At 42.9% G+C, this 26,513-nt stretch overlaps 3 protein-coding genes across 40 annotated transcripts in view; all 3 read right to left on the reverse strand.

The window, feature by feature from the left end:
- The window catches only part of LOC115552155 (protocadherin gamma-C5), a 297,188-nt gene that overhangs the window by 47,782 nt on the left and 222,893 nt on the right, over nt 1–26,513 (reverse strand). For 4 of the 38 annotated variants that reach the window (XM_030368010.1, XM_030368008.1, XM_030367997.1 and 1 more), the window contains exon 1: nt 10,061–12,620. The exons of 20 other annotated variants lie outside the window; for them this stretch is intronic. In XM_030368010.1, coding sequence (XP_030223870.1) covers nt 10,061–12,451 — 2,391 coding nt within the window. In that variant the 5' untranslated portion in view covers nt 12,452–12,620. Of the gene's footprint in view, nt 1–1,073; nt 3,983–4,008; nt 6,951–7,027; nt 9,726–10,060; nt 12,621–19,915; nt 22,885–22,905; nt 25,775–26,513 lie in introns of those variants that run through there. 14 more of the 38 variants (XM_030367971.1, XM_030367975.1, XM_030367972.1 and 11 more) reach the window with 14 other exon arrangements.
- LOC115552197 (protocadherin gamma-A8-like) lies at nt 13,811–16,403 on the reverse strand. Its single transcript, XM_030368051.1, has one exon. The coding sequence runs from the start codon at nt 16,235–16,237 to the stop codon at nt 13,826–13,828; it is 2,412 nt and encodes an 803-aa protein (XP_030223911.1). The 5' UTR covers nt 16,238–16,403; the 3' UTR covers nt 13,811–13,825.
- On the reverse strand, nt 16,858–19,455 carry LOC115552198 (protocadherin gamma-A2-like). Its single transcript, XM_030368052.1, has one exon. The coding sequence runs from the start codon at nt 19,276–19,278 to the stop codon at nt 16,873–16,875; it is 2,406 nt and encodes an 801-aa protein (XP_030223912.1). The 5' UTR covers nt 19,279–19,455; the 3' UTR covers nt 16,858–16,872.

Raw genomic sequence — 26,513 nt, forward strand, 5'->3', positions numbered from 1 at the left:
CTCTCTAACAGCAGACAAAGGGAGAGAGAGGCTGAACAAAATGGCTCCCTAGCATCGCCAAACACGGATGCTGCGCTGGGGATGGTGGAGGCTGAACCAGCTACAGCGTGTCTCTCTTCCCCTCCCCCTCCTGCTTCTCCCCTCTCTGCAACAACTCCCTCCCACCCTCCCCCTTTCGCAGGCTCTCCATCACGTCTGCCCACGTTCTCTCCCTAGCCTCACCCTTGCATCGTGTTTACAGCCTTCCTCCAGCTTCCTTCTGCTCTATTCAATCTATATTATTACTGAAGGAGGATTTCTTTAGTTCTTTTCGTTACCCTCTGGTTCTCTCAGTGCAGGCTTCATAAAATAATAAGTCTAGAAAGAGGGAAAATGGCGGCAGCATGTAAAGCAGGGAACTAGGTCATTGAATCTAAAGTGCACCGTGTGTGTGTGTGTGTGTGTGTGTGTGTGTGTGTGTGTGTGTGTGTGTGTGTGTGTGTGTGTGTGTGTGTGTGTGTGTGTGTGTGTGTGTGTGTTGTCCATGGGTACGTGGAGGAAATGTTCCACTGCAGTGATGCTTCAGCATGGCTACACGCCTCAATGCAGCAGCTCGCCTCCACATTCATAACAGATCAACGTGCACAACGGTGCTCGTTTAGAATTGGAAGAATACACACAATGATATCCCATAATAGACTACATCTGTTCAATGTAGAATATATACATTCTGCATTTGATATATACAGGACCAACCGAATAACACATGTGTATTTAATATGTACTCAGTTCCGTATCTAAACCAAACACTGGCATTCACCCTAGTAAGATGCAAGGCATTTCAAAAATGTTCAAACATTGTTAAACTAACGTCAGGATACAACCAGGTAGCCACCACAGCTCTGTATACTTTTAAAGTAACTGAGCAAGAACAACAAAGAAAAAGCTGAACAAAACATAGTTCTGTATTCATAGTCCTTGTATTGCTGCTGACTTTGAAGATGTTTAAATGGCCTAAAGGACTCCTTATCACTCTGACCACTACAAACAACGGCATTGGCAAACTAACTGTGGAGACATCTGTGAGGTCTCACCTCTGTTATCAAATCCATGGAGTGCGTTGTAGACCTGGACATAGTCTGAGGGACATCGTGGTCCCGGTTCAAGGTGCTCTGACTGAAGGGCCGGGCACACTCGGTCAGCTGACTCTTGCGAGACTCAGTCGTTCCACAAACTTCGTAATTGAACGCGTGCTTCAAGGTACCGGTCCCTACGTCAGCATAGAGAGGCGGGTAACACGGAATAACCGGAAGATTTACACCTGATTTGTAAAGGTGACGCTCAAGCCTCCATCTGTAGATTTTCACTGATATGATCACCACTAAACACGTGATGAAGAGAAAGGAAACCACAGCCAAAGCCAAGACCAAGTAAAAAGTCAGGTTGTCATTGTATTCCTTGTCGTGTGTAAAGTCAGTGAACTCCGAGAGCACTTCAGGGAAGCTGTCCGCCACCGCCACGTTAACAATGACTGTAGCTGAACGAGAGGGCTGTCCGTTGTCCTCCACTATAACAGTCAGTCTTTGTTTCACAGCATCTTTATCAGTGACTTGGCGGATAGTTCTTATTTCTCCATTCTGTAAGCCCACTTCAAACAGTGCCCTGTCTGTGGATTTCTGTAGTTTATAGGAGAGCCAGGCATTCTGTCCAGAGTCCACATCAACAGCCACCACTTTAGTGACCAGATAGCCCACATCTACTGAACGAGGCACCATTTCAGCCACCAGAGAACCACCAGTCTGGACTGGATACAGAACCTGAGGGGCGTTGTCGTTCTGGTCCTGGATCAGTATTTTCACACTCGCGTTACTACTGAGGGGAGGAGAGCCTCCATCTTGTGCCTTAACACTAACTGTAAACTCTTTTCTTTGCTCAAAGTCAAAGGATCGCATGGCCATTATCTCCCCACTCTCTGCATTCATTGAAAAGTAAGCTGATGTCAACATTTCATTAACCCGGTTATCATTAAGGAAATACGAAATGCGTGCATTGTTTCCAAAATCGTTGTCGTTGGCTTTGACAGAGAGCACTGACTTCCCAGGCAAGTTATTTTCACTGATGTATGCAATAAACGACTGTTGTGAGAATACTGGGGTGTTGTCATTGACGTCCGATATTTTCAGAGTAATTGTCTTGCTGACAGAGAAAGGGGGGAATCCGTCATCAGTGGCTGTCACTGTTATGTTATACTCTGGCACTAGCTCACGGTCCAAAGCATCGTCAGTCACCAAACTATAGAAATTAGATGAGGTCGGCTTCATTTTGAAAGGTAAATCTGGGCTGATGAAACACTTAACCTGACCATTTTTACCTGAGTCTAAATCTTTGATATTGAACATTGCAATGACTGTCTCTGGCGCAGAATCTTCCGGTATGGGATTTGAGAATGATATGATATTAATAACTGGCGCATTGTCGTTGACATCAATTAAATCAATCATTATCTTGCTTGTATCTGTTAATCCACCTTTATCTTTGGCTTCCACATCAATTTCATAATGTTTAGCTTTTTCATAATCCAATACCCCATACATAGTCACTTCCCCAGTATTGATGTCTATATTAAATAGAGACAATGCACTGTTGGTATTTTGAGAGAAAGAATAGACGATTTCTCCATTTGTCCCTTGATCTATATCTGTGGCGCTGACTTTTAGAATCACACTCCCTTTCAACGCATTTTCTGGCACATTCACCGTGAAAACGGGTTGACTGAAAACAGGAGCATTATCATTTGCGTCCATAACAATAACGATAATTTTAACCGATCCCGATCGTTGAGGATTTCCACCATCAAATGCTGTCAATATTAATTTATGCTCGTCTTTTTTTTCCCTGTCTAGCGACGTCTCCAGAACCATTTCCACATATTTTGAACCATCGGGACGAGAAAGTATGTTCAATTTAAAATGATCCGTAGGAGTTAATTTGTATGTTTGAAGCGTGTTCAATGACACATCAGGATCTATTGCACTATCAAGCGAAAAACGTGATCCCTTCACAGCCATTTCGCTAATCTGAAAACTCATCTCTTTCTTAGCGAAAGCAGGGGCGTTATCATTTATATCAAGAATTTCCACATCTATACGATGCAGCTCCATTGGGTTATCTAATATAATCTGAAAATGTAAAGAACAGGGAGACAATTGACCGCAAAGGACTTCTCTGTCTATTCTCTTGGCGACAACTAACGTCCCTTTGTCCGAATTCAGCCCGATGTAGTCACTATCATCCTCGGTAAATATACGGGCACGACCGGATTTCAGTCTATTGACATCCAAACCGAGGTCCACAGCGATGCTCCCCACGACGGAACCCGTCGACATTTCCTCGGGAATTGAGTAATGGACCTGCCCGAGCGATGCATCAGCAATATAAAGGAAAAGGAACAGCGGAAAGGACACCCCTTTTAATCCACGACCATGAAGATTCATTCTTTTAAAATCCACGTGAAAGCTGAAGTTAGGAGATCAAAAATAGCCAATCACACAACGAGAAATGGTTAAGAGTTATTCAAAAACAGTTCCTTTGTTGACTGATACGTGGTAGGCCTACAGTGTTTCAATCTGTGAGGTAAAAGGGGGACTCACGAAAGTGATACCACCATCCTCTAACTAATACACAGTGGCACCTAGGGACGTAAAATAATACTGCAACAATCAACCAAAAATAACATATACAGAGAAGACATGATGATAGCGATACATTTCACATATTTTTACCTTCCATGGTGCTGAAATGTTTGATGACAAAATGCCAATGTTTTTTCAACAAATATAGGAGGGTTTCACGTGGTATCAAATAATCAGAGTGATTCCCAGCCTTATCCCCATTATAATAAGACAAACTGGTTGCTTTGTTATTCTACAGTTTTTGGTCATTAAATACAAAGATGGCGGCTTGGAAACTTCAAAGCACATCATTGAAACCTTCCTATACACTCAATGTGTCTATTATGAAATATCCAACCTCTAGTGGAGAGTCTGGTTCATCCAGGATGCTCTTTTCACTCTGTATTCGCTGCATGGTCCCTGTAGAACTGGGGTCCATTATCAGAACGTTCTGACTACCAGCGTTGCCGAACTTACAGTCACTCTTCCTGGAGTCAGTGGTCCTGCACACCTCGTAATTGTACACATGCTGGAGAGTCCCTGTCCCCAAAGTGTCAGAGTAACGTGGTGGATAATATGGGATCACCGGGAGATTGGAATGATACAGGATACGAGACTGTCTCCATCTGTAGATTTTCACTGATATGATCACCACTAAACACGTGATGAAGAGAAAGGAAACCACAGCCAAAGCCAAGACCAAGTAAAAAGTCAAGTTGTCATTGTACTCCTTGTCGTGCGTAAAGTCAGTGAACTCCGAGAGCACTTCAGGGAAGCTGTCCGCCACCGCCACGTTAACAATGACTGTAGCAGAACGAGAGGGCTGTCCGTTGTCCTCCACTATAACAGTCAGTCTTTGTTTCACAGCATCTTTATCAGTGACTTGGCGGATAGTTCTTATTTCTCCATTCTGCAAGCCCACTTCGAACAGCGCCCTGTCTGTGGCTTTCTGTAGTTTATAGGAGAGCCAGGCATTCTGTCCAGAGTCCACATCAACAGCCACCACTTTAGTGACCAGATAGCCCACATCTGCTGAACGAGGCACCATTTCAGCCACCAGAGAACCACCAGTCTGGACTGGATACAGAACCTGAGGGGCGTTGTCGTTCTGGTCCTGGATCAGTATTTTCACACTCACATTACTACTGAGGGCAGGAGAGCCTCCATCTTGAGCTTTAACACGAAACTGAAAGTCTTTAATCTGCTCGTAGTCAAAAGAGCGGACTGCATGTATAATTCCACTGTCAGCACTAACAGACACATAAGAGGAGACGGGCACGCCGTTTAAAGAGGAGTCCTCTAGTATATAAGAGACGCGGGCGTTCTGGTTCCAGTCTGCGTCTTTTGCGTTCAGTGTGAATATAGAGACACCTTGGACGTTGTTTTCTACGATATATCCTTCGTATGATTTTTTAAGAAAGACAGGCGCGTTATCATTCACGTCTAGGATCTGAAGGGCGATTGTGACGCTGCTGGAAAGTGAAGGCACTCCGTCATCAGAACACGTCACACTGATATTATAACCGGACTCTTTCTCTCTGTCCAAATCACTGTCCGTCACTAAGCTGAAGAAGTTGTTAGATGTCGACTTCAATGCAAAAGGAATGTCATCGTTAATGGAGCATTTCACTTTGCCATTTTCACCTGAATCTGCATCTTCTATATTGATCATGGTGACGACTGTGTTAGGTTTAGCGTCTTCTGATATCACATTGGATTTGGACATAATGTGAATATCAGGTGTGTTGTCGTTCACATCAATGACGTCTACGATTAACGTACAGGAGTCTACCAGCCCTCCTTCATCACTAGCGCGTATATTTATCTCAAATGTTTGAGCTTTTTCGTAGTCAATATTGCCGTTCAATGTCGCATCACCATTTTCTTCATTTACTTCAAATTGTCCTAAGGTGTTACCTGACATACTTGAAACCGAGTACGTTATTTTACCATTTCCTCCGTCGTCTGCATCAGTTGCAGTAACTGTAGTGACGATGGTGCCTAACGGAGCGCCTTCTTTAATAGACGCTTTGTAAACAGACTGGGTGAAAACGGGAGCGTTATCATTGGCGTCTAAAACAGAGATCAGGATCTGCATTGTTCCAGACATCTGCGGCTCACCGCCATCGACTGCCGTTAACACTAAAGATAGGTGTTCATGTTGTTCTCTATCGAGAGGTTTCTCTAAAACCATTTCGATGGACTTTATATTACCATCTTGACTGTTTAATTTCAGAGCGAAGTTATCTGTTGGTTTTAGAACATATGTTTTTAAGCCATTCGTCCCGACGTCAGGATCTTTTGCCATGTCTAAAATGAATTTAGCTCCAATTACAGCAGACTCACTGATTTTAAACTTCACGTCGGTTTTTTGAAAGAATGGGGCGTTGTCATTCACGTCTGTAATCTCGATATTTATACTGTAGAATTCCATCGGGTTTTCTAATATGATCTGAAAATGGAGCGCACAAGGCGTCGTTTTTCCGCAGATGGCCTCTCTGTCTATTCTGTCTTTGATAACGAGGACTCCTCTTTCCCTGTTCAGCTCGACATATTCGATGCTGTCACGTGTAAAAATACGGGCTTTACCTGACTTCAGTCTCTTCACATCCAAACCTAAATCCTGTGCTATATTACCGACTACAGAGCCTTTCGCCATCTCTTCAGGTATGGTGTAGCTGACCTGTCCGAGCACCGAGCTGAGACAGAAGATCCAGATAAATAGAAACCATCCGACGTAGTGTCCCATTGTTCTTTCCCCAGTATCGTTGTATTCTCGATGAAAACGTAAAGATCCCTTTTAGTCTTTGATATTCCACAAAAGATCAGCCAATACACGTCGAAAACAGCTTACATGTTGAACAAAAGAATCATAGAGCGATCCTGCTTCACGGTGTTTCGTGTCATTGTAAAATGCAATGCGCTCGTCCATAGACGGGAAAATAATAAAACCGATATGGTGGGAGGTAGTGCAAAAGATGGCCTTTAACTGGGACATTCTGGCCTATAGCGGCCCTTAGAGTCCAGAAGGCAAAATTACAATTCATTTAAATTAAACAATTGGTAGATTGGAAAGGTAATAGGCTAACGATATATGTGATATAAATGATGAGAAGGCAGAGGCAATTGTGGAGCAAACTGGCCTTTTCACATGTTACAAATAACTTAATGGATTAAAAAACCTTGAATATACGTTGGGATGATGTGAAGCACAAATTTAGTATTTGAAAAGGCCTTCAGCTGAAAGAATAAAAAAATTAGGAAGTTAAAAATAGCTTTTCGATTCATGAAGTCAAAACAGTAGCTGTCCATGGTGCTAGACGTGAGTAAAATTATGAACTCATACTAAATAGAACATTCTGTCAGTAATTTCTAACCTCAAGTGGAGAGTCTGGTTCATCCAGGATGCTCTTTTCACTCTGTATTCGCTGCATGGTCCCTGTAGAACTGGGGTCCATTATCAGAACGTTCTGACTACCAGCGTTGCCGAACTTACAGTCACTCTTCCTGGAGTCAGTGGTCCTGCACACCTCATAATTGTACACGTGCTGGAGAGTCCCTGTCCCCAAAGTGTCTGAGTAACGTGGTGGATAATATGGGATCACCGGGAGACTGGAATGATACAGGATACGAGACTGTCTCCATCTGTAGATTTTCACTGATATGATCACCACTAAACATGTGATGAAGAGAAAGGAAACTACAGCTAAAGCCAAGACCAAGTAAAAAGTCAGGTTGTCGTTGTACTCCTTGTCGTGTGTAAAGTCAGTGAACTCCGAGAGCACTTCAGGAAAGCTGTCCGCCACCGCCACGTTAACAATGACAGTAGCTGAACGAGAGGGCTGTCCGTTGTCCTCCACTATAACAGTCAGTCTTTGTTTCACAGCATCTTTATCAGTGACTTGGCGGATAGTTCTTATTTCTCCATTCTGTAAGCCCACTTCAAACAGCGGCCTATCTGTGGCTTTCTGTAGTTTATAGGAGAGCCAGGCATTCTGTCCAGAGTCCAAATCAACAGCCACCACTTTAGTGACCAGATAGCCCACATCTGCTGAACGAGGCACCATTTCAGCCACCAGAGAACCACCAGTCTGGACTGGATACAGAACCTGAGGGGCGTTGTCGTTCTGGTCCTGGATCAGTATTTTCACACTCACGTTACTACTGAGGGGAGGAGAGCCTCCATCTTGAGCTTTAACACGGAACTGAAAATCTTTAATCTGCTCGTAGTCAAAAGAGCGGACTGCATGTATAACTCCACTGTCAGCACTAACAGACACATAAGAGGAGACGGGCACGCCGTTTAAAGAGGAGTCCTCTAGCATATAAGATACACGAGCGTTCTGGTTCCAGTCTGCGTCTCTCGCGTTCAGTGTGAATATAGAGACACCTTGGACGTTGTTTTCTATGATGTGTCCTTCGTATGATTTTTTTAGAAAGACAGGCGCATTATCATTGACGTCTAGGATCTGAAGGTCGATTGTGACGCTGCTGGAAAGCGTAGGCACGCCCTCATCAGAACACGTCACACTGATATTATAACCGGACTCTTTCTCTCTGTCTAAATCGCTGTCCGTCACTAAGCTGAAGAAGTTGTTAGATGTTGACCTCAATGCAAAAGGAATGTCGTCGTTTATGGAGCATTTCACTTTGCCATTTTCACCAGAATCTGCATCTTCTATATTGATCATGGTTACGACTGTGTTAGGTTTAGCGTCTTCTGATATAACATTGGATTTAGACATAATGTGAATATCAGGTGTGTTGTCGTTCACATCAATGACATCTACAATCAATTTACAGGAGTCTACCAGCCCTCCCTCATCATTATTACTTGCGCGAATATTTATCTCAAATGTCCGCGCTTTTTCGTAGTCAATATTGCCGGTCAATGTCACTGCCCCATTTTCTTCATTTATCTTAAACATTCCTAATGTATTACCTGATTTGCTTGAAACTGAGTACGTTATTTTACCATTATCTCCGTCGTCTGCATCAGTCGCAGTAACCGTAGTTACAATGGTGCCTAACGGAGCGCCTTCTTTAATAGACGCTTTGTAAACAGACTGGGTGAAAACGGGAGCGTTATCATTGGCGTCCAAAACAGAGATCAGGATCTGCATTGTTCCAGACATCTGGGGCTCTCCACCATCGACTGCCGTTAACACTAAAGAGAGGGTTTCATGTTGTTCTCTATCGAGTGGTTTCTCTAAAACCATTTCGATGAATTTTATGTCACCTCCTTGATTGTGTAATTTAAGGGCGAAGTTGTTTGTTGGTTTTAGTATATATGTTTTTAAGCCATTTGTCCCGACGTCAGGATCATTTGCCATGTCCAATATGAATTTAGCTCCGCTTACAGCAGACTCGCTGATTTTAAGTTTCACGTCGAGTTTTTCGAATACTGGGGCGTTGTCATTCACGTCTGTAATCTCGATATTTATACTGTAGAATTCCATCGGGTTTTCTAATATGATCTGAAAATGGATTGCACAAGGCATCGTTTGTCCGCAGATGGCCTCTCTGTCTATTCTGTCTTTGATAACGAGGACCGCTCTTTCCCTGCTCAGCTCGACATATTCGATGCTATCACGTGTAAAAATACGGGCTTTACCTGACTTCAGTCTCTTCACATCCAAACCTAAATCCTGTGCTATATTACCGACTACAGAGCCTTTCGCCATCTCTTCAGGTATGGTGTAGCTGACCTGCCCGAGCACCGAGCTGAGACAGGAGATCCAGATAAATAGAAGCCATCCGACGTAGCGTCCCATTGTTCTTTCCCCGATGTCGTTGTATTCTCAGTTTGTAAAGATCCCGTTTCGTCTTTGATATTCCACAGAAGATCAGCCAATACACTTCGACAACATCTTACATGTCTAACAAAAAAACAAAGAGCGATCCTGCTTCACGCTGTTTCGTGTCCTTGTAAAATGCAATGCTCTCGTCCATAGACGGGAAAAGAATAAAACCGATGTGGTGGGAGGTAGTGCAGAAGATGGCCTTTAACTGGGAAATTCTGGCCTATAGCGGCCCTCAGAGTCCAAAAGGCCCAATTGCAATTCGTTTAAATGACACATTAAGTAGATTAGACAGGTAATAAGCCTAATAAATGATGTGACATTAATTAAGACAACGTTCCTTTGGCCAAAAACATTTCTGGAGCAAACTGCACTCATAACATAATCCAAAGACTTGAATTCTTTCAAAAATATTTAAACTGGAACATATATTGGGATGAAGTGAATAATGGAATCTGTATTTGAAAGGTCTAGCTAAAGGAAGAAAACGGTAAACAAGTTAGAAAAAGCCTATCGATTCACAACATCAACACAATAGCTGTCCATGGTGCTGGACATGAGGAAAGGCTGATTAATACAAAATGGAACAGTCTGTCAGTGATTTCTAACCTCCAGTGGAGAGTCTGGTTCATCCAGGATGCTCTTTTCACTCTGTATTCGCTGCATGGTCCCTGTAGAACTGGGGTCCATTATCAGAACGTTCTGACTAACAGCGTTGCCGACCTTACAGTCACTCTTCCTGGAGTCAGTGGTCCTGCACACCTCGTAATTGTACACGTGCTGGAGAGTCCCTGTTCCCAAAGTGTCTGAGTACCGTGGTGGATAATATGGAATCACCGGGAGACTGGAATGATACAGGATACGAGACTGTCTCCATCTGTAGATTTTCACTGATATGATCACCACTAAACACGTGATGAAGAGAAAGGAAACCACAGCCAAAGCCAAGACCAAGTAAAAAGTCAGGTTGTCATTGTACTCCTTGTCGTGTGTAAAGTCAGTGAACTCCGAGAGCACTTCAGGGAAGCTGTCCGCCACCGCCACGTTAACAATGACTGTAGCTGAACGAGAGGGCTGTCCGTTGTCCTCCACTATAACAGTCAGTCTTTGTTTCACAGCATCTTTATCAGTGACTTGGCGGATAGTTCTTATTTCTCCATTCTGTAAGCCCACTTCAAACAGCGCCCTGTCTGTGGCTTTCTGTAGTTTATAGGAGAGCCAGGCATTCTGTCCGGAGTCCACATCAACAGCCACCACTTTAGTGACCAGATAGCCCACATCTGCTGAACGAGGCACCATTTCAGCCACCAGAGAACCACCAGTTTGGACTGGATACAGAACCTGAGGGGCGTTGTCGTTCTGGTCCTGGATCAGTATTTTCACACTCACATTACTACTGAGGGCAGGAGAGCCTCCATCTTGAGCTTTAACATGGAACTGAAAATCTTTAATCTGCTCGTAATCAAAAGAGCGGACTGCGTGTATAACTCCACTGTCAGCACTAACAGACACATAAGAGGAGACGGGCACGCCGTTTAAAGAGGAGTCCTCTAGTATATAAGAGACACGAGCATTCTGGTTCCAGTCTGAGTCTTTTGCGTTCAGTGTGAATATAGAGACCCCTTGGACGTTGTTTTCTACAATGTATCCTTCGTATGATTTTTTTAAAAAGACAGGCGCGTTATCATTGACGTCTAGGATCTGAAGGGTGATTGTGACGCTGCTGGAAAGCGAAGAGACTCCCTCATCAGAACACGTCACACTGATATTATAACCGGAATCTTTCTCTCTGTCTAAATCACTGTCCGTCACTAAGCTGAAGAAGTTGTTAGATGTCGACCTCAAGGCAAAAGGAATGTCATCGTTTATGGAACATTTCACTTTTCCATTTTCACCTGAATCTGCATCTTCTATATTGATCATGGTTACGACTGTGTTTGGTTTAGCGTCTTCTGAAATCACATTGGATTTGGACATAATGTGAATATCAGGTGTGTTGTCGTTCACATCAATGACGTCTACTATTAATTTACATGAATCGACCAGACCTCCCTCATCACTAGCGCGAATGTTTATCTGAAATGTTCGAGCTTTTTCATAATCAACATTTCTGATCAACTTCACCTCACCGTTATTTTCATTTACTTCAAATATTTCAAGAGTGTGGTCCAACATACTTGAAACTGAGTACGAAATTTTACCATTATCGCCGTCGTCTGCGTCCATCGCAGTAACCGTAGTAACAATGGAGCCTAACGGAGCGCCTTCTTTAATAGACGCTTTGTAAACAGACTGGGTGAAAACGGGAGCGTTATCATTGACGTCTAAAACAGAGATCAGGATCTGCATTGTTCCAGACATCTGCGGCTCACCGCCATCGACTGCCGTTAACACTAAAGATAGGTGTTCATGTTGTTCTCTATCGAGAGGTTTTTCTAAAACCATTTCGATATTGGTAATAACTCCTGCTTGACTATGTAATTTTAGAGCAAAGTTATCTGTTGGTTTCAGGATATATGTTTGTAAGCCATTTTTCCCGACGTCAGGATCATTTGCCATGTCTAATATGAATTTAGCTCCACTTACAGCCGACTCACTTATTTTAAATGTTACGTCTTTTTTTTGAAAGACCGGGGCGTTATCATTAACATCTGTAATCTCAATGCTAATACTGTAGAATTCCATGGGGTTTTCTAATATGATCTGAAAATGGAGCGCACAAGGCGTCGTTTGTCTGCAGATGGCCTCTCTGTCTATTCTGTCTTTGATAACGAGGACTCCTCTTTCCCTGTTCAGCTCGACATATTCGATGCTTTCACGGGTGAAAATACGGGCTTTACCTGACTTCAGTCTCTTCACATCCAAACCTAAATCCTGTGCTATATTACCGACTACAGAGCCTTTCGCCATCTCCTCAGGTATGGTGTAGCTGACCTGCCCGAGCACCGAGCTGAGACAGGAGATCCAGACAAATATAAGCCATCCGACGTAGAGTCCCATTGTTCATTGCCCAGTGTCGTTGTAATATCAAGGAAAACGTATATCCCGATTCGTCTTTGATATTCCACAAAAGATGAGCCACAATACGTCGACAGCCGCATACAAGTTGAAGCAAAGAAACAAAGAGCGATCCTGCTTCACGCTGTTTCGTGCCCTTGTGTAATGCAATGCGCTCGTCCATAGACGGGAAAATAATAAAAACCGATATGGTGAGAGGTAGACCTACTGCAGAAGATGGCCTTTAACTGGGACATTCTGGCCTATAGCGGCCCTCAGAGTCCAAACGGCAAAATTACAATGCATTGAATTCATACAACAGGTGGAGTACCGGAGGATAAGCCGTAAAATAATGTGATATGAATCAAGACAATATTGTTTTTGCCGAAAACGCCTCTGGAGCCAACAGCACTCATAACATGTTCTAAAGACGTTGGGATAATGTCAAGCATGTATTCCGTTTTTGAAAAGCACTACGGATGAATAAAAAAAACAGTTAGCAAATTAGAGACAGCCAATTGATTCATAAAGTCCAAACAGTAGCTGTCCTTGGTGCTAATCATGAGGGAAAAGACGGATTAATACAAAAAAGAAGATTCTGTCATTGGTTTCTAACCTCAAGTGGAGAGTCTGGTTCATCCAGGATGCTCTTTTCACTCTGTATTAGCTGCATGGTCTCTGTAGAACTGGGGTCCACCGAGCTGAGCCAGAAGATACAGATAAATAGAAGCCATCCGACGTAGCGACCCATTGTTCTTTCCCCGGTCGCGATGTATTCTCGATGAAAACGTTAATATCCCTTTTGGCCTTTGATATTCCACAAATGATCAGCCAAAACACGTCGACAACAACTTACATGTTGAACGAAAGAAACAAGGAGCGATCCTGATTCACGCTGTTTCGTGTCTTTGCAAAATGCAATGCTTTCGTCCGTAGTCTGGAAAAGAATAAAACCGATCCGGCGGGAGGTACTGCTCAAGATGGCCTTTAACTGGAACATTCTGGTCTATAGCGGTAGCGGCCCTCAGAGTTCAAACGGCAAAATTACAATTCGTTTAAATCTTAAAAACAAAACGTAGAATGGCCTGGTAATGGGATGACAATAAATGTGATGTAAATAATGACAACGTTGTATTGGCAGAAGCAATTTTGGACGAACCTGCACTAATCACATGTTACAAATGCTTCAGTTCTTAATGAAATCTTAAATATATGCAGTTGGGATGTTCATGAATTCAGAATTTTAAAGTATTACAGCTGAATGAAGAAAACCATCAGCAAGTTAGAATTAGCCTATTCATTCATAAAGTCAAAACAGTAGCTGTCCATGGTGCTAAACATCAGGGAACAACGGATTAATGCAAAAATAACATTCTGTCAGTGATTTCTAACCTCTAGTGGAGAGTCTGGTTCATCCAGGATGCTCTTTTCACTCTGTATTCGCTGCATGGTCCCTGTAGAACTGGGGTCCATCATCAGAACGTTCTGACTACCAGCGTTGCCGACCTTACAGTCACTCTTTCTGGAGTCAGTGGTCCTGCACACCTCGTAATTGTACACGTGCTGGAGAGTCCCTGTCCCCAAAGTGTCTGAGTACCGTGGTGGATAATATGGGATCACCGGGAGACTGGAATGATACAGGATACGAGACTGTCTCCATCTGTAGATTTTCACTGATATGATCACCACTAAACACGTGATGAAGAGAAAGGAAACCACAGCCAAAGCCAAGACCAAGTAAAAAGTCAGGTTGTCATTGTACTCCTTGTCATGTGTAAAGTCAGTGAACTCCGAGAGCACTTCAGGGAAGCTGTCCGCCACCGCCACGTTAACAATGACAGTAGCTGAACGAGAGGGCTGTCCGTTGTCCTCCACTATAACAGTCAGTCTTTGTTTCACAGCATCTTTATCAGTGACTTGGCGGATAGTTCTTATTTCTCCATTCTGTAAGCCCACTTCAAACAGCGCCCTGTCTGTGGCTTTCTGTAGTTTATAGGAGAGCCAGGCATTCTGTCCAGAGTCCACATCAACAGCCACCACTTTAGTGACCAGATAGCTCACATCTACTGAACGAGGCACCATTTCAGCCACCAGAGAACCACCAGTCTGGACTGGATACAGAACCTGAGGGGCGTTGTCGTTCTGGTCCTGGATCAGTATTTTCACACTCACATTACTGCTGAGGGGAGGAGAGCCTCCATCTTGTGCTTTAACAAGAAACTGAAAATCTTTAATCTGCTCGTAGTCAAAAGAACGGACTGCATGGATGACTCCACTGTCAGCACTAACAGATACATAAGAGGAGACGGGCACGCCGTTTAAAGAGGAGTCCTCTAATATATAAGAGACACGGGCGTTCTGGTTCCAGTCTGCGTCACTCGCGTTCAGTGTGAATATTGAGACACCTTGTAAGTTGTTTTCTATGATGTATCCTTCGTATGATTTTTTTGAAAAGACAGGCGCGTTATCATTGACGTCTATGATCTGAAGGGCGATTATTACGCTGCTGGAAAGCGAAGGCACTCCCTCATCAGAACACGTCACACTGATATTATAACCGGACTCGTTCTCTCTGTCTAAATCACTGTCCGTCACCAAGCTGAAGAAGTTGTTAGATGTCGACTTCAAGGCAAAAGGAATGTCATCGTTTATGGAGCATTTCACTTTTCCATTTTCACCTGAATCTGCATCTTCTATATTGATCATGGTGACGACTGTGTTAGGTTTAGCGTCCTCTGATATTATATTGGATTTAGACATTATATGAATATCAGGTGTGTTGTCGTTCACATCAATGACATCTACAATTAATTTACATGAGTCGACTGGACCTCCCTCATCATTATTACTTGCGCGTATATTTATCTCAAATGTTCGAGCTCTTTCGTAGTCAATACTGCCGCTCAATGTCACATCACCATTTTTTTCATTTACTTCAAATATTCCAAGAGTATGATCTAACATACTTGAAACTGAGTACGTTATTTTTCCATTTTCTCCCTCGTCTGCATCAGTCGCAGTAACCGTAGTAACAATGGCGCCTAACGGAGCGCCTTCTTTAATAGATGCTGTGTAAACAGACTGGGTGAAAACAGGAGCGTTATCATTTGCGTCTAAAACCGAGATCAGGATCTGCATTGTTCCAGACATCTGCGGCTCACCGCCATCGACTGCCGTTAACACTAAAGAGAGGTGTTCATGTTGTTCTCTATCGAGAGGTTTCTCTAAAACCATTTCGATGTTTCTGATGTCTCCTGCTTGACCGTGTAATTTAAGGGCGAAGTTATCTGTTGGTTTTAGGATATATGTTCTTAGACCATTCGTCCCAACGTCAGGATCAATGGCTCTGTCTAATATGAATTTAGACCCTCTTACGGCAGACTCGCTGATTTTAAATTTAACATCGCTTTTCTGAAAAACTGGCGAGTTATCGTTCACGTCTGTAATCTCGATATTGATACTGTAGAATTCCATGGGGTTTTCTAATATGATCTGAAAATGGAGCGCACAAGGCGCCGTTTGTCCGCAGATGGCCTCTCTGTCTATTCTGTCTTTGATAACGAGGACTCCTCTTTCCCCGTTCAGCTCGACATATTCTATGCTGTCACGGGTAAAAATTCGGGCTTTACCTGACTTCAGTCTCTTCACATCCAAACCTAAATCCTGTGCTATATTACCGACTACAGAGCCTTTCGCCATCTCTTCAGGTATGGTGTAGCTGACCTGCCCGAGCACCGAGCTGAGACAGAAGATCCAGATAAATTGAAGCAATCCGACGTAGTGTCCCATTGTTCTTTCCCCAGTGTCGTTGTATTCTCAATGAAAACGTAAAGATCCTCTTATAAGATTTGTATTCCTCAAAAGATCAGCCAATACACGTCGACAACAGCGTAGTTCTACATGCTGAACGAAAGAAACAAAGAGCGATCCTGCTTCACGGTGTTTGTCCTTGTAAAATGCAATGCGCTCGTCCATAGACTGGAAAATAATAAAACCGAAATGGTGGGAGGTACTGCAGAAGATGGCCTTTAACTGGGACATTCTGGTCTATAGCGGCCCTCAGAGTCCAAAAGGCAAAATTACAATGCATTAAAAGAAAACAAAATGTGGAGAAACGCAGGTTATAGCCCTAATAATTGATGAAATATGAATGAAGACAACGTTGTTTTTGACAAAACACTTCTGGAGCAAACTGCACTCGTAACATGTTCCATAGAATTGCATTCTTAAAAATAAGTTGATAACAAAAATACATCTTGAGATGATGTGAAGCATGAATTCAGGAACAAAAAAATATTGCAGCTGAAAGAAGACACTAGTTAGCAAGTTAGAAATAGCCTATTGATTTATAATGTCAAAACAGTAACTGTCCATGGTGCTAGACATGAGGGAGAAGACGGATTAATGCAATATGGAACATTCTGTCAGTGATTTCTAACCTCTAGTGGAGAGTCTGGTTCATCCAGGATGCTCTTTTCACTCTGTATTCGCTGCATGGTCCCTGTAGAACTGGGGTCCATTATCAGAACGTTCTGACTACCAGCGTTGCCGAACTTACAGTCACTCTTCCTGGAGTCAGTGGTCCTGCACACCTCGTAATTGTACACGTGCTGGAGAGTCCCTGTTCCCAAAGTGTCTGAGTACCGTGGTGGATAATATGGGATCACCGGGAGACTGGAATGATACAGGATACGAGACTGTCTCCATCTGTAGATTTTCACTGATATGATCACCACTAAACACGTGATGAAGAGAAAGGAAACCACAGCCAAAGCCAAGACCAAGTAAAAAGTCAGGTTGTCATTGTACTCCTTGTCGTGTGTAAAGTCAGTGAACTCCGAGAGCACTTCAGGGAAGCTGTCCGCCACCGCCACGTTAACAATGACTGTAGCTGAACGAGAGGGCTGTCCGTTGTCCTCCACTATAACAGTCAGTCTTTGTTTCACAGCATCTTTATCGGTGACTTGGCGTATAGTTCTTATTTCTCCATTCTGTAAGCCCACTTCAAACAGCGCCCTGTCTGTGGCTTTCTGTAGTTTATAGGAGAGCCAGGCATTCTGTCCAGAGTCCACATCAACAGCCACCACTTTAGTGACCAGATAGCCCACATCTGCTGAACGAGGCACCATTTCAGCTACCAGAGAACCACCAGTCTGGACTGGATACAGAACCTGAGGGGCGTTGTCGTTCTGGTCCTGGATCAGTATTCTCACACTCACATTACTACTGAGGGGAGGAGAGCCTCCATCTTGAGCTTTAACACGGAACTGAAAATCTTTAATCTGCTCGTAGTCAAAAGAACGGACTGCATGTATAACTCCACTGTCAGCACTAACAGACACATAAGAGGAGACGGGCACGCCGTTTAAAGAGGAGTCCTCTAATATATAAGAGACACGGGCGTTCTGGTTCCAGTCTGCGTCACCCGCGTTCAGTGTGAATATAGACACACCTTGGACGTTGTTTTCTACGATGTATCCTTCGTATGATTTTTTTAGAAAGACAGGCGCGTTATCATTCACGTCTAAGATCTGAAGCGCGATTGTGACGCTGCTGGAAAGCGAAGGCACTCCCTCATCATAACACGCCACACTGATATTATAACCGGACTCTTTCTCTCTGTCTAAATCACTGTCCGTCACTAAGCTGAAGAAGTTATTAGAGGTCGACTGCAATGCAAACGGAATGTCATCGTTTATGGAGCATTTCACTTTGCCATTTTCACCTGAATCTGCATCTTCTATATTGATCATGGTGACGACTGTGTTTGGTTTAGCGTCTTCTGATATAACATTGGATTTAGACATAATATGAATATCAGGTGTGTTGTCATTCACATCAATGACATCTACAATTAATTTACAAGAGTCGACCAGCCCTCCCTCATCACTAGCGCGGATATTTATCTCAAATGTTCGACGTTTTTCGTAATCGATTTTGCCGCTCAATGTCACAGCCCCATTTTCTTCATTCACTTCAAATATTCCTAAGGTGTTTCCTGACATACTTGAAATTGAGTACGTTATTTTACCATTTTCTCCGTCATCTGCATCAGTCGCAGTGACCGTAGTAACAATTGTTCCTAACGGAGCGCCTTCTTTAATAGACGCTTTGTAAACAGACTGGGTGAAAACGGGAGCGTTATCATTAGCGTCTAAAACCGAGATCAGGATCTGCATTGTTCCAGACATCTGCGGCTCACCGCCATCGACTGCCGTTAACACTAAAGAGAGGTGTTCATGTTGTTCTCTATCGAGAGGTTTTTCTAAAACCATTTCTATGTTTTTGATGTCTCCTGCTTCACCGTGTAATTTAAGGACGAAGAAATCAGTCGGTTTTAGGATATATGTTCTTAAGCCATTTGTTCCGACATCCGGATCATTTGCCATGTCTAATATGAATTTAGCTCCATTTACGGCGGACTCGCTTATTTTAAATTTCACGTTGTTTTTTTGAAAGAATGGGGTATTATCATTCACGTCTGTAATATCAATACTAATACTGTAGAATTCCATCGGGTTTTCTAATATGATCTGAAAATGTAGTGCACAAGGCGTCGTTTGTCCGCAGATTGCCTCTCTGTCTATTCTGTCTTTGATAACGAGGACTCCTCTTTCCCTGTTCAGCTCGACATATTCGATGGTGTCACGGGTAAAAATACGGGCTTTACCTGACTTCAGTCTCTTCACATCCAAGCCTAAATCCTGTGCTATATTACCGACTACTGAGCCTTTCGCCATCTCTTCAGGTATGGTGTAGCTGACCTGCCCACGAACCGAGCTGAGACAGAAGATCCAGATAAATAGAAGCCATCCGACGTAGCGTCCCATTGTTCTTTCCCAAGTGTCGTTGTATTCTCAATGAAAACGTAAAGACCCTTTTTAGTCTTTGATATTCCACAAAACATGAGCCAGAACACGTCGACAACAGCTTACATGTTGAACGAAAGAAACAAAGAGCGATGCTGCTTCAAGCTTTTTCGTCTCCTTGTAAAATGCAATGCCCTCGTCCATAGAAGGGAAAATAATAAAACCGATATGGTGGGAGGTACTGCACAAGATGGACTTTCAGTGGGACATTCTGGTCTATAGCGGCCCTCAGAGTCCAAACGGCAAAACTACAATGCATTTAAATCAAACAAAAAGTTGAGTGACGCAGGTTACAGGCTAAATGAATCATGTTATAAATTAAGACATGGTTTTTGCCGAAAACATTTATGTAGCTATCTGCACTAATCACATGGTCCAAAGAATTGAATTCTTAAAAATATAGTTTTTACTGAAAAATATGTTAGGATGATGGGAAGCATGAATGGATTAAGTATTGCAGCTGAATGAAGGAAACCAGTTAGCAAGTTGAAAATAGCCTATCGATTCATAATGTAAACACAGTAGCTGTCCATGGTGCTAGACATGAGGGAAATGGCAGATTAATACAAAATAGAACATTCTGTCAGTGATATCTAACCTCCAGTGGAGAGTCTGGTTCATCCAGGATGCTCTTTTCACTCTGTATTCTCTGCATGGTCCCTGTAGAACTGGGGTCCATTATCAGAACGTTCTGACTACCAGCGTTGCCGAATTTACAGTCACTCTTCCTGGAGTCAGTGGTCCTGCACACCTCGTAATTGTACACGTGCTGGAGAGTCCCTGTCCCCAAAGTGTCAGAGTAACGTGGTGGATAATACGGGATCACTGGGAGACTGGAATGATACTGGATACGAGACTGTCTCCATCTGTAGATTTTCACTGATATGATCACCACTAAACACGTGATGAAGAGAAAGGAAACCACAGCCAAAGCCAAGACCAAGTAAAAAGTCAGGTTGTCATTGTACTCCTTGTCGTGTGTAAAGTCAGTGAACTCCGATAGCACTTCAGGGAAGCTGTCCGCCACCGCCACGTTAACAATGACTGTAGCTGAACGAGAGGGCTGTCCGTTGTCCTCCACTATAACAGTCAGTCTTTGTTTCACAGCATCTTTATCAGTGACTTGGCGGATAGTTCTTATTTCTCCATTCTGTAAGCCCACTTCAAACAGCGCCCTGTCTGTGGCTTTCTGTAGTTTATAGGAGAGCCAGGCATTCTGTCCAGAGTCCACATCAACAGCCACCACTTTAGTGACCAGATAGCCCACATCTGCTGAACGAGGCACCATTTCAGCCACCAGAGAACCACCAGTCTGGACTGGATACAGAACCTGAGGGGCGTTGTCGTTCTGGTCCTGGATCAGTATTTTCACACTCACATTACTACTGAGGGGAGGAGAGCCTCCATCCTGTGCTTTAACACGGAACTGAAAGTCTTTAATCTGCTCGTAGTCAAAAGAGCGGACTGCATGTATTACTCCACTGTCAGCACTAACAGACACATAGGAGGAGACGGGCACGCCGTTTAAAGAGGAGTCCTCCAGTATGTAAGACACATGTGCATTCTGGTTCCAGTCAGTGTCTCTAGCTTTTACAGTGAATATAGAGATACCTGGTGTATTGTTCTCTATAAGATAAGCCTCATAAGAAGGTTTTTCAAAAGAAGGGACGTTATCGTTTACATCTGAGATCTGTAGATTGAGAGTAACGCTGCTGGTGAGTGAAGGTTCTCCCTGATCAGAACACGTCACACTGATGTTATACGCAGATTCTCTTTCTCGGTCCAAATCATTGTCCGTCACTAAACTGAAGAAATTATTTGACGTCGCCATCAAAATGAATGGCATGTTTTCATTGATGGCACAGTTAACTTTTCCATTATCACCCGAATCTTGATCCTGAATGTTAATCATTGTTACAACAGTGTTGGATTTTGCATTTTCTGATATAACGTTTGATTTAGACATTATATTAATAACAGGCATATTATCATTCATGTCAACTATATCAACAATAACTTTGCTGGAATCTGTTAATCCGCCTTCATCACTTGCACGAACATTTATTTGGAACGTGTGTGCCCTTTCATAGTCTATATTACCAACTAACCGCACCACGCCGCTTTCTTCATTCACTTCAAACACACGTCTTACATCATCCATTGTGTTCGTGATTGAATATATTACCTTTCCATTTAAACCCTGATCTGCATCAGAAGCACTGACCGTGGTCACCATGGTGCCTTTTGGAGAATTCTCCATCACAGTAGCTTTATATATCGACTGCGTAAAGACAGGAGCATTATCATTAGCATCCAGCACAGTGATGAGAATCTGCATTGTTCCAGACATTTGTGGCTGTCCGCCGTCCACAGCCGTCAAAATTAGAGACATATGCTCATGTGTTTCCCTATCGAGAGCTTTCTGCAAAACCATCTCGACATTTTTCGATCCGTCTGCTTGATTATGTATTTTCAGAGCAAAATTTTCAGAAGGTTTTAGAACGTAATTCTCCAGATCGTTGTTGCCAACGTCTAAATCCATAGCTCTTTCCAAAACAAATTTCGATCCAACGCCTGCAGATTCACTAATTTTGAATTTCATTTCGGCTTTCTCAAAGGTTGGTGCATTATCGTTAATGTCTGTGATCTCGATAGATACGCTGTAAAACTCCATCGGATCTTCTAATATTATTTGGAAATGTAACGAACAAGGCATCGTCTGTTCGCAAAGCGCCTCTCTGTCTATTCTGTCTTTGATAAGGAGGACTCCCCGTTCTTTATTTAGTTCGATGTAAACTGTGCTATCACCGGAATAAACACGAGCTTTACCTGACGCGAGTCGTTTGACATCTAAACCTAGATCCCGTGCTATATTTCCCACTAAAGATCCTTTCGCCATTTCCTCAGGAATGGTGAAGCTGATCTGCCCGAGCACCGAACAAACGGAGACGACAGAGACGATGAACAGTACTTGCTGCGCCATTGTTTTCCTGGATATATCCAAAAGAAGGTCAAATAAAGCGTCCATCCGTTATCTCACAGCTCATTTAAAAAGGTTTCATGCTTTCACAAAATAAAAGGCAATGTTCCAAACGTCCACAAAAATATCCGAGAGACGTTGTTCCCGTGTCCGTTGTCCTTCCCTATCTGTGCTGCTGTGCTTTGTGCGTCTGTGCTACGGAGAAAATGCTTCACATCCGAACTAAAACGAAACATGTTGGCCAACAGCGGCCCTAAGAGCCCAGAGCAGAAAACTACACAAAACTGGAATCAGGCGAACTTACTGCATTAAGCCTACCTATTTATTTCACAATGGATCTGTTGAGACACTCTCATTATATATGTTGGAAAAGAAAATAGTGTCAATGAATGAAAAAATACACTTCATGAATAAAAATGAATAGATAATAACGTTTAACAAACCCACCAATGATGGGTTAATGTGATTTGTATGTTAATCAAAATATACCTCAATGCAACACTACTGCTATCCAAGGTCCTGAAAATACTACAGATATATCAGTTAACGTGTCAACATTATGTACATTTGGCAATCAACAAATCTTAAAATGTAGTATCACTTCTAACCTCAAGTGGAGAATCTGGTTCATCCAGGATGCTCTTTTCACTCTGTATTCTCTGCATGGTCCCTGTAGAACTGGGGTCCATTATCAGAACGTTCTGACTACCAGCGTTGCCGACCTTACAGTCACTCTTCCTGGAGTCAGTGGTCCTGCACACTTCGTAATTGTACACGTGCTGGAGAGTCCCTGTCCCCAAAGTGTCTGAGTACCGTGGTGGATAATATGGGATCACCGGGAGACTGGAATGATACAGGATACGAGACTGTCTCCATCTGTAGATTTTCACTGATATGATCACCACTAAACACGTGATGAAGAGAAAGGAAACCACAGCCAAAGCCAAGACCAAGTAAAAAGTCAGGTTGTCATTGTACTCCTTGTCGTGTGTAAAGTCAGTGAACTCCGAGAGCACTTCAGGGAAGCTGTCCGCCACCGCCACGTTAACAATGACTGTAGCTGAACGAGAAGGCTGTCCGTTGTCCTCCACTATAACAGTCAGTCTTTGTTTCACTGCATCTTTATCAGTGACTTGGCGGATAGTCCTTATTTCTCCATTCTGTAAGCCCACTTCAAACAGCACCCTGTCTGGGGCTTTCTGTAGTTTATAGGAGAGCCAGGCATTCTGTCCAGAGTCCACATCAACAGCCACCACTTTAGTGACCAGATAGCCCACATCTGCTGAACGAGGCACCATTTCAGCCACCAGAGAACCACCAGTCTGGACTGGATACAGAACCTGAGGGGCGTTGTCGTTCTGGTCCTGGATCAGTATTTTCACACTCACATTACTACTGAGGGGAGGAGAGCCTCCATCTTGAGCTTTAACATGAAACTGAAAGTCTTTAATCTGCTCATAGTCAAAAGAGCGGACTGCATGTATAACTCCACTGTCAGCACTAACAGTCACGTAAGAGGAGACGGGTACGCCGTTTAAAGAGGAGTCCTCCAGTATGTAAGACACATGTGCGTTCTGGTTCCAGTCAGCGTCTCTAGCTTTTACTGTGAATATAGAGATACCTGGTGTATTGTTCTCTATAAGATATGCCTCATAAGAAGGTTTTTCAAAAGCAGGGACGTTATCGTTTACATCTGAGATCTGTAGATTGAGAGTAACGCAGCTGGTGAGTGAAGGTACTCCCTGATCAGAACACGTCACACTGATGTTATACGCAGATTCTCTCTCTCGGTCTAAATCATTGTCTGTTACTAAACTGAAGAAATTATTTGATGTCACCTTCAAAATGAATGGCATGTTCTCATTAATGGCACAGTTAACTTTTCCATTGTCACCCGAATCTTGATCCTGAACGTTAATCATTGTTACAACAGTGTTGGATTTGGCATTTTCTGAGATAATGTTTGATTTAGACATTATATTAATAACAGGCGTATTATCATTCATGTCAACTATATCAACAATAACTTTGCTGGAATCTGTTAGTCCGCCTTCATCACTTGCACGTACATTTATTTGGAACGTGTGTGCACTTTCATAGTCTACATTACTAACTAACCGCACCTCGCCGCTTTCTTCATTCACTTCAAACACACGTCTTACATCATCCATTGTGTTCGTGATTGAATATATTACCTTCCCATTTAAACCGTGATCTGCATCAGAAGCACTGACCGTGGTCACCACGGTGCCTTTTGGAGAATTCTCCATCACAGTAGCTTTATATATCAACTGTGTAAAGACAGGAGCATTATCATTAGCATCTAGCACAGTGATGAGAATCTGCATTGTTCCGGACATATGTGGCTCTCCACCGTCCACAGCCGTCAAAACGAGAGACATATGCTCCTGTGTTTCCCTATCGAGAGCTTTCTGCAAAACCATCTCGACATTTTTCGTTCCGTCTGCTTGGTTATGCATTTTTAGAGCAAAGTTATCGGAAGGCTTTAGGATGTAATTCTGCAGGTCGTTATTGCCAACGTCTAAATCCATAGCTCTTTCCAAGACAAATTTCGATCCAACGCCTGCAGATTCACTAATTTTGAATTTCATTTCTTCTTTCTCAAAGGTTGGGGCGTTATCGTTAATGTCGGTGATCTCGATAGATACGGTGTAAAATTCCATCGGGTCTTCTAATATTATTTGGAAATGTAACGAACAAGGCGTCGTCTGTTTGCAAAGCGCCTCTCTGTCTATTTTGTCTTTGACAAGGAGTACTCCCCTTTCTTTATTTAGTTCGATGTAAACTGTGTTATCACCGGAATAAACACGAGCTTTACCTGAAGCTAGTCTTTTGAAATCTAAACCTAGATCCCGTGCTATATTTCCCACTAAAGATCCTTTTGCCATTTCCTCAGGAATGGTGTAGCTGATCTGCCCGAGCACCGAACAAACGGAGACGACAGATACTAGGAACAGTACTTGCTGCGCCATTGTTTTCCTGGATATATCCAATAGAAGGTCAAACAAAGGGTCCATCAGTTATCCGACAGCTCATTTATAAAAAGGTTCATGCTTTCACGAAATAAAAGGCAATATTCCAAAAGTCCAAGAAAATATCCGTTGGACGTTGTTGCCGTTGTCCGTCGTCCTTCCCTCTCTGTGCTGCTGTGCTTTGTGCGTCTGTGCAACGGAGAAAAGGCTTCACATCCGAACTAGAACGTAACACGTTGGCCAACAGCGGCCCTAAGAGCCCAGAGCACAAAACTACAGAGAAGTGTAATCAAGCGATTTTACTGCATTAAGCCTACCTATTTATTTCAAGATAGCCATCTATTGTCATTGTAGGATATGATGGAAAAGAAAATAGTGGCAATAATTGTAAATTAAGGAGAAAATACACTTCAATGTTAAAATTAATAAATAAAAACATGACAAAGCCACCAACACCACTGATGTGTTAATGGCGTTTGCTTGTAACCAAAGATAACTATCCTCAACACTGCTACTTTCCAAGGTTCTGAAAAGAACACTGCTCAGTTTGTTAACTTATAGGCCTACCCGTTACAGTTTATTTTTATTAAATATATGTTGCCATTTCTGGGTGGCTATTGTGATTTTGAAATGAACGAACTAGTGACGTGGTTATTTTAATTATTTGCATATCAGGAGAATCGCTGTGTTAAGCAGACTATGTGTGCACAGTGCACGAGACAAAATAACTGTTAAAGAATGGGCTGGAGAGGGCACGAGGACACAGGAGAAGAACGACAATTTGGAGGACAGAAGAGTTTCAGCAAAGAGTAACGAAAATAAGTATTATTCGTTATGATATAGTCCATTCTAAATGAGTTGAACGTCCGTTACGTGTTTATTGTTTTTTCCGACGCGTTTGTTTTGAGTACACAGCTAGGGGAGGCTATACTGTAGACTAACGCTGACCACAGTATAGGCCTATAATATGTTGGGCAATACGCGGACACCCTTTATTAAACGTTAGGTGTCAAGAATGAAGTTTCAACCGGTTGCTCTTTTCCCCCTCATTGTTTTCCCAGACTGGATTTGATTAAGAAGATTTCGAAATGATATTTTCCGTTGGACAAGTCATAGCCAGCGTCTCTCTTCACGGCTGACGTCACCCGCCGGAAACACAGCCACTCTCTGCGGGCCGGTAAAACATGATCGGTAAGCAATTTCTTTCTTTATATATTTATTTC

The sequence above is a fragment of the Gadus morhua genome, chromosome 10 (assembly GCF_902167405.1).
Source record: "Gadus morhua chromosome 10, gadMor3.0, whole genome shotgun sequence".
Taxonomy (NCBI): Eukaryota; Metazoa; Chordata; class Actinopteri; order Gadiformes; family Gadidae; genus Gadus; species Gadus morhua.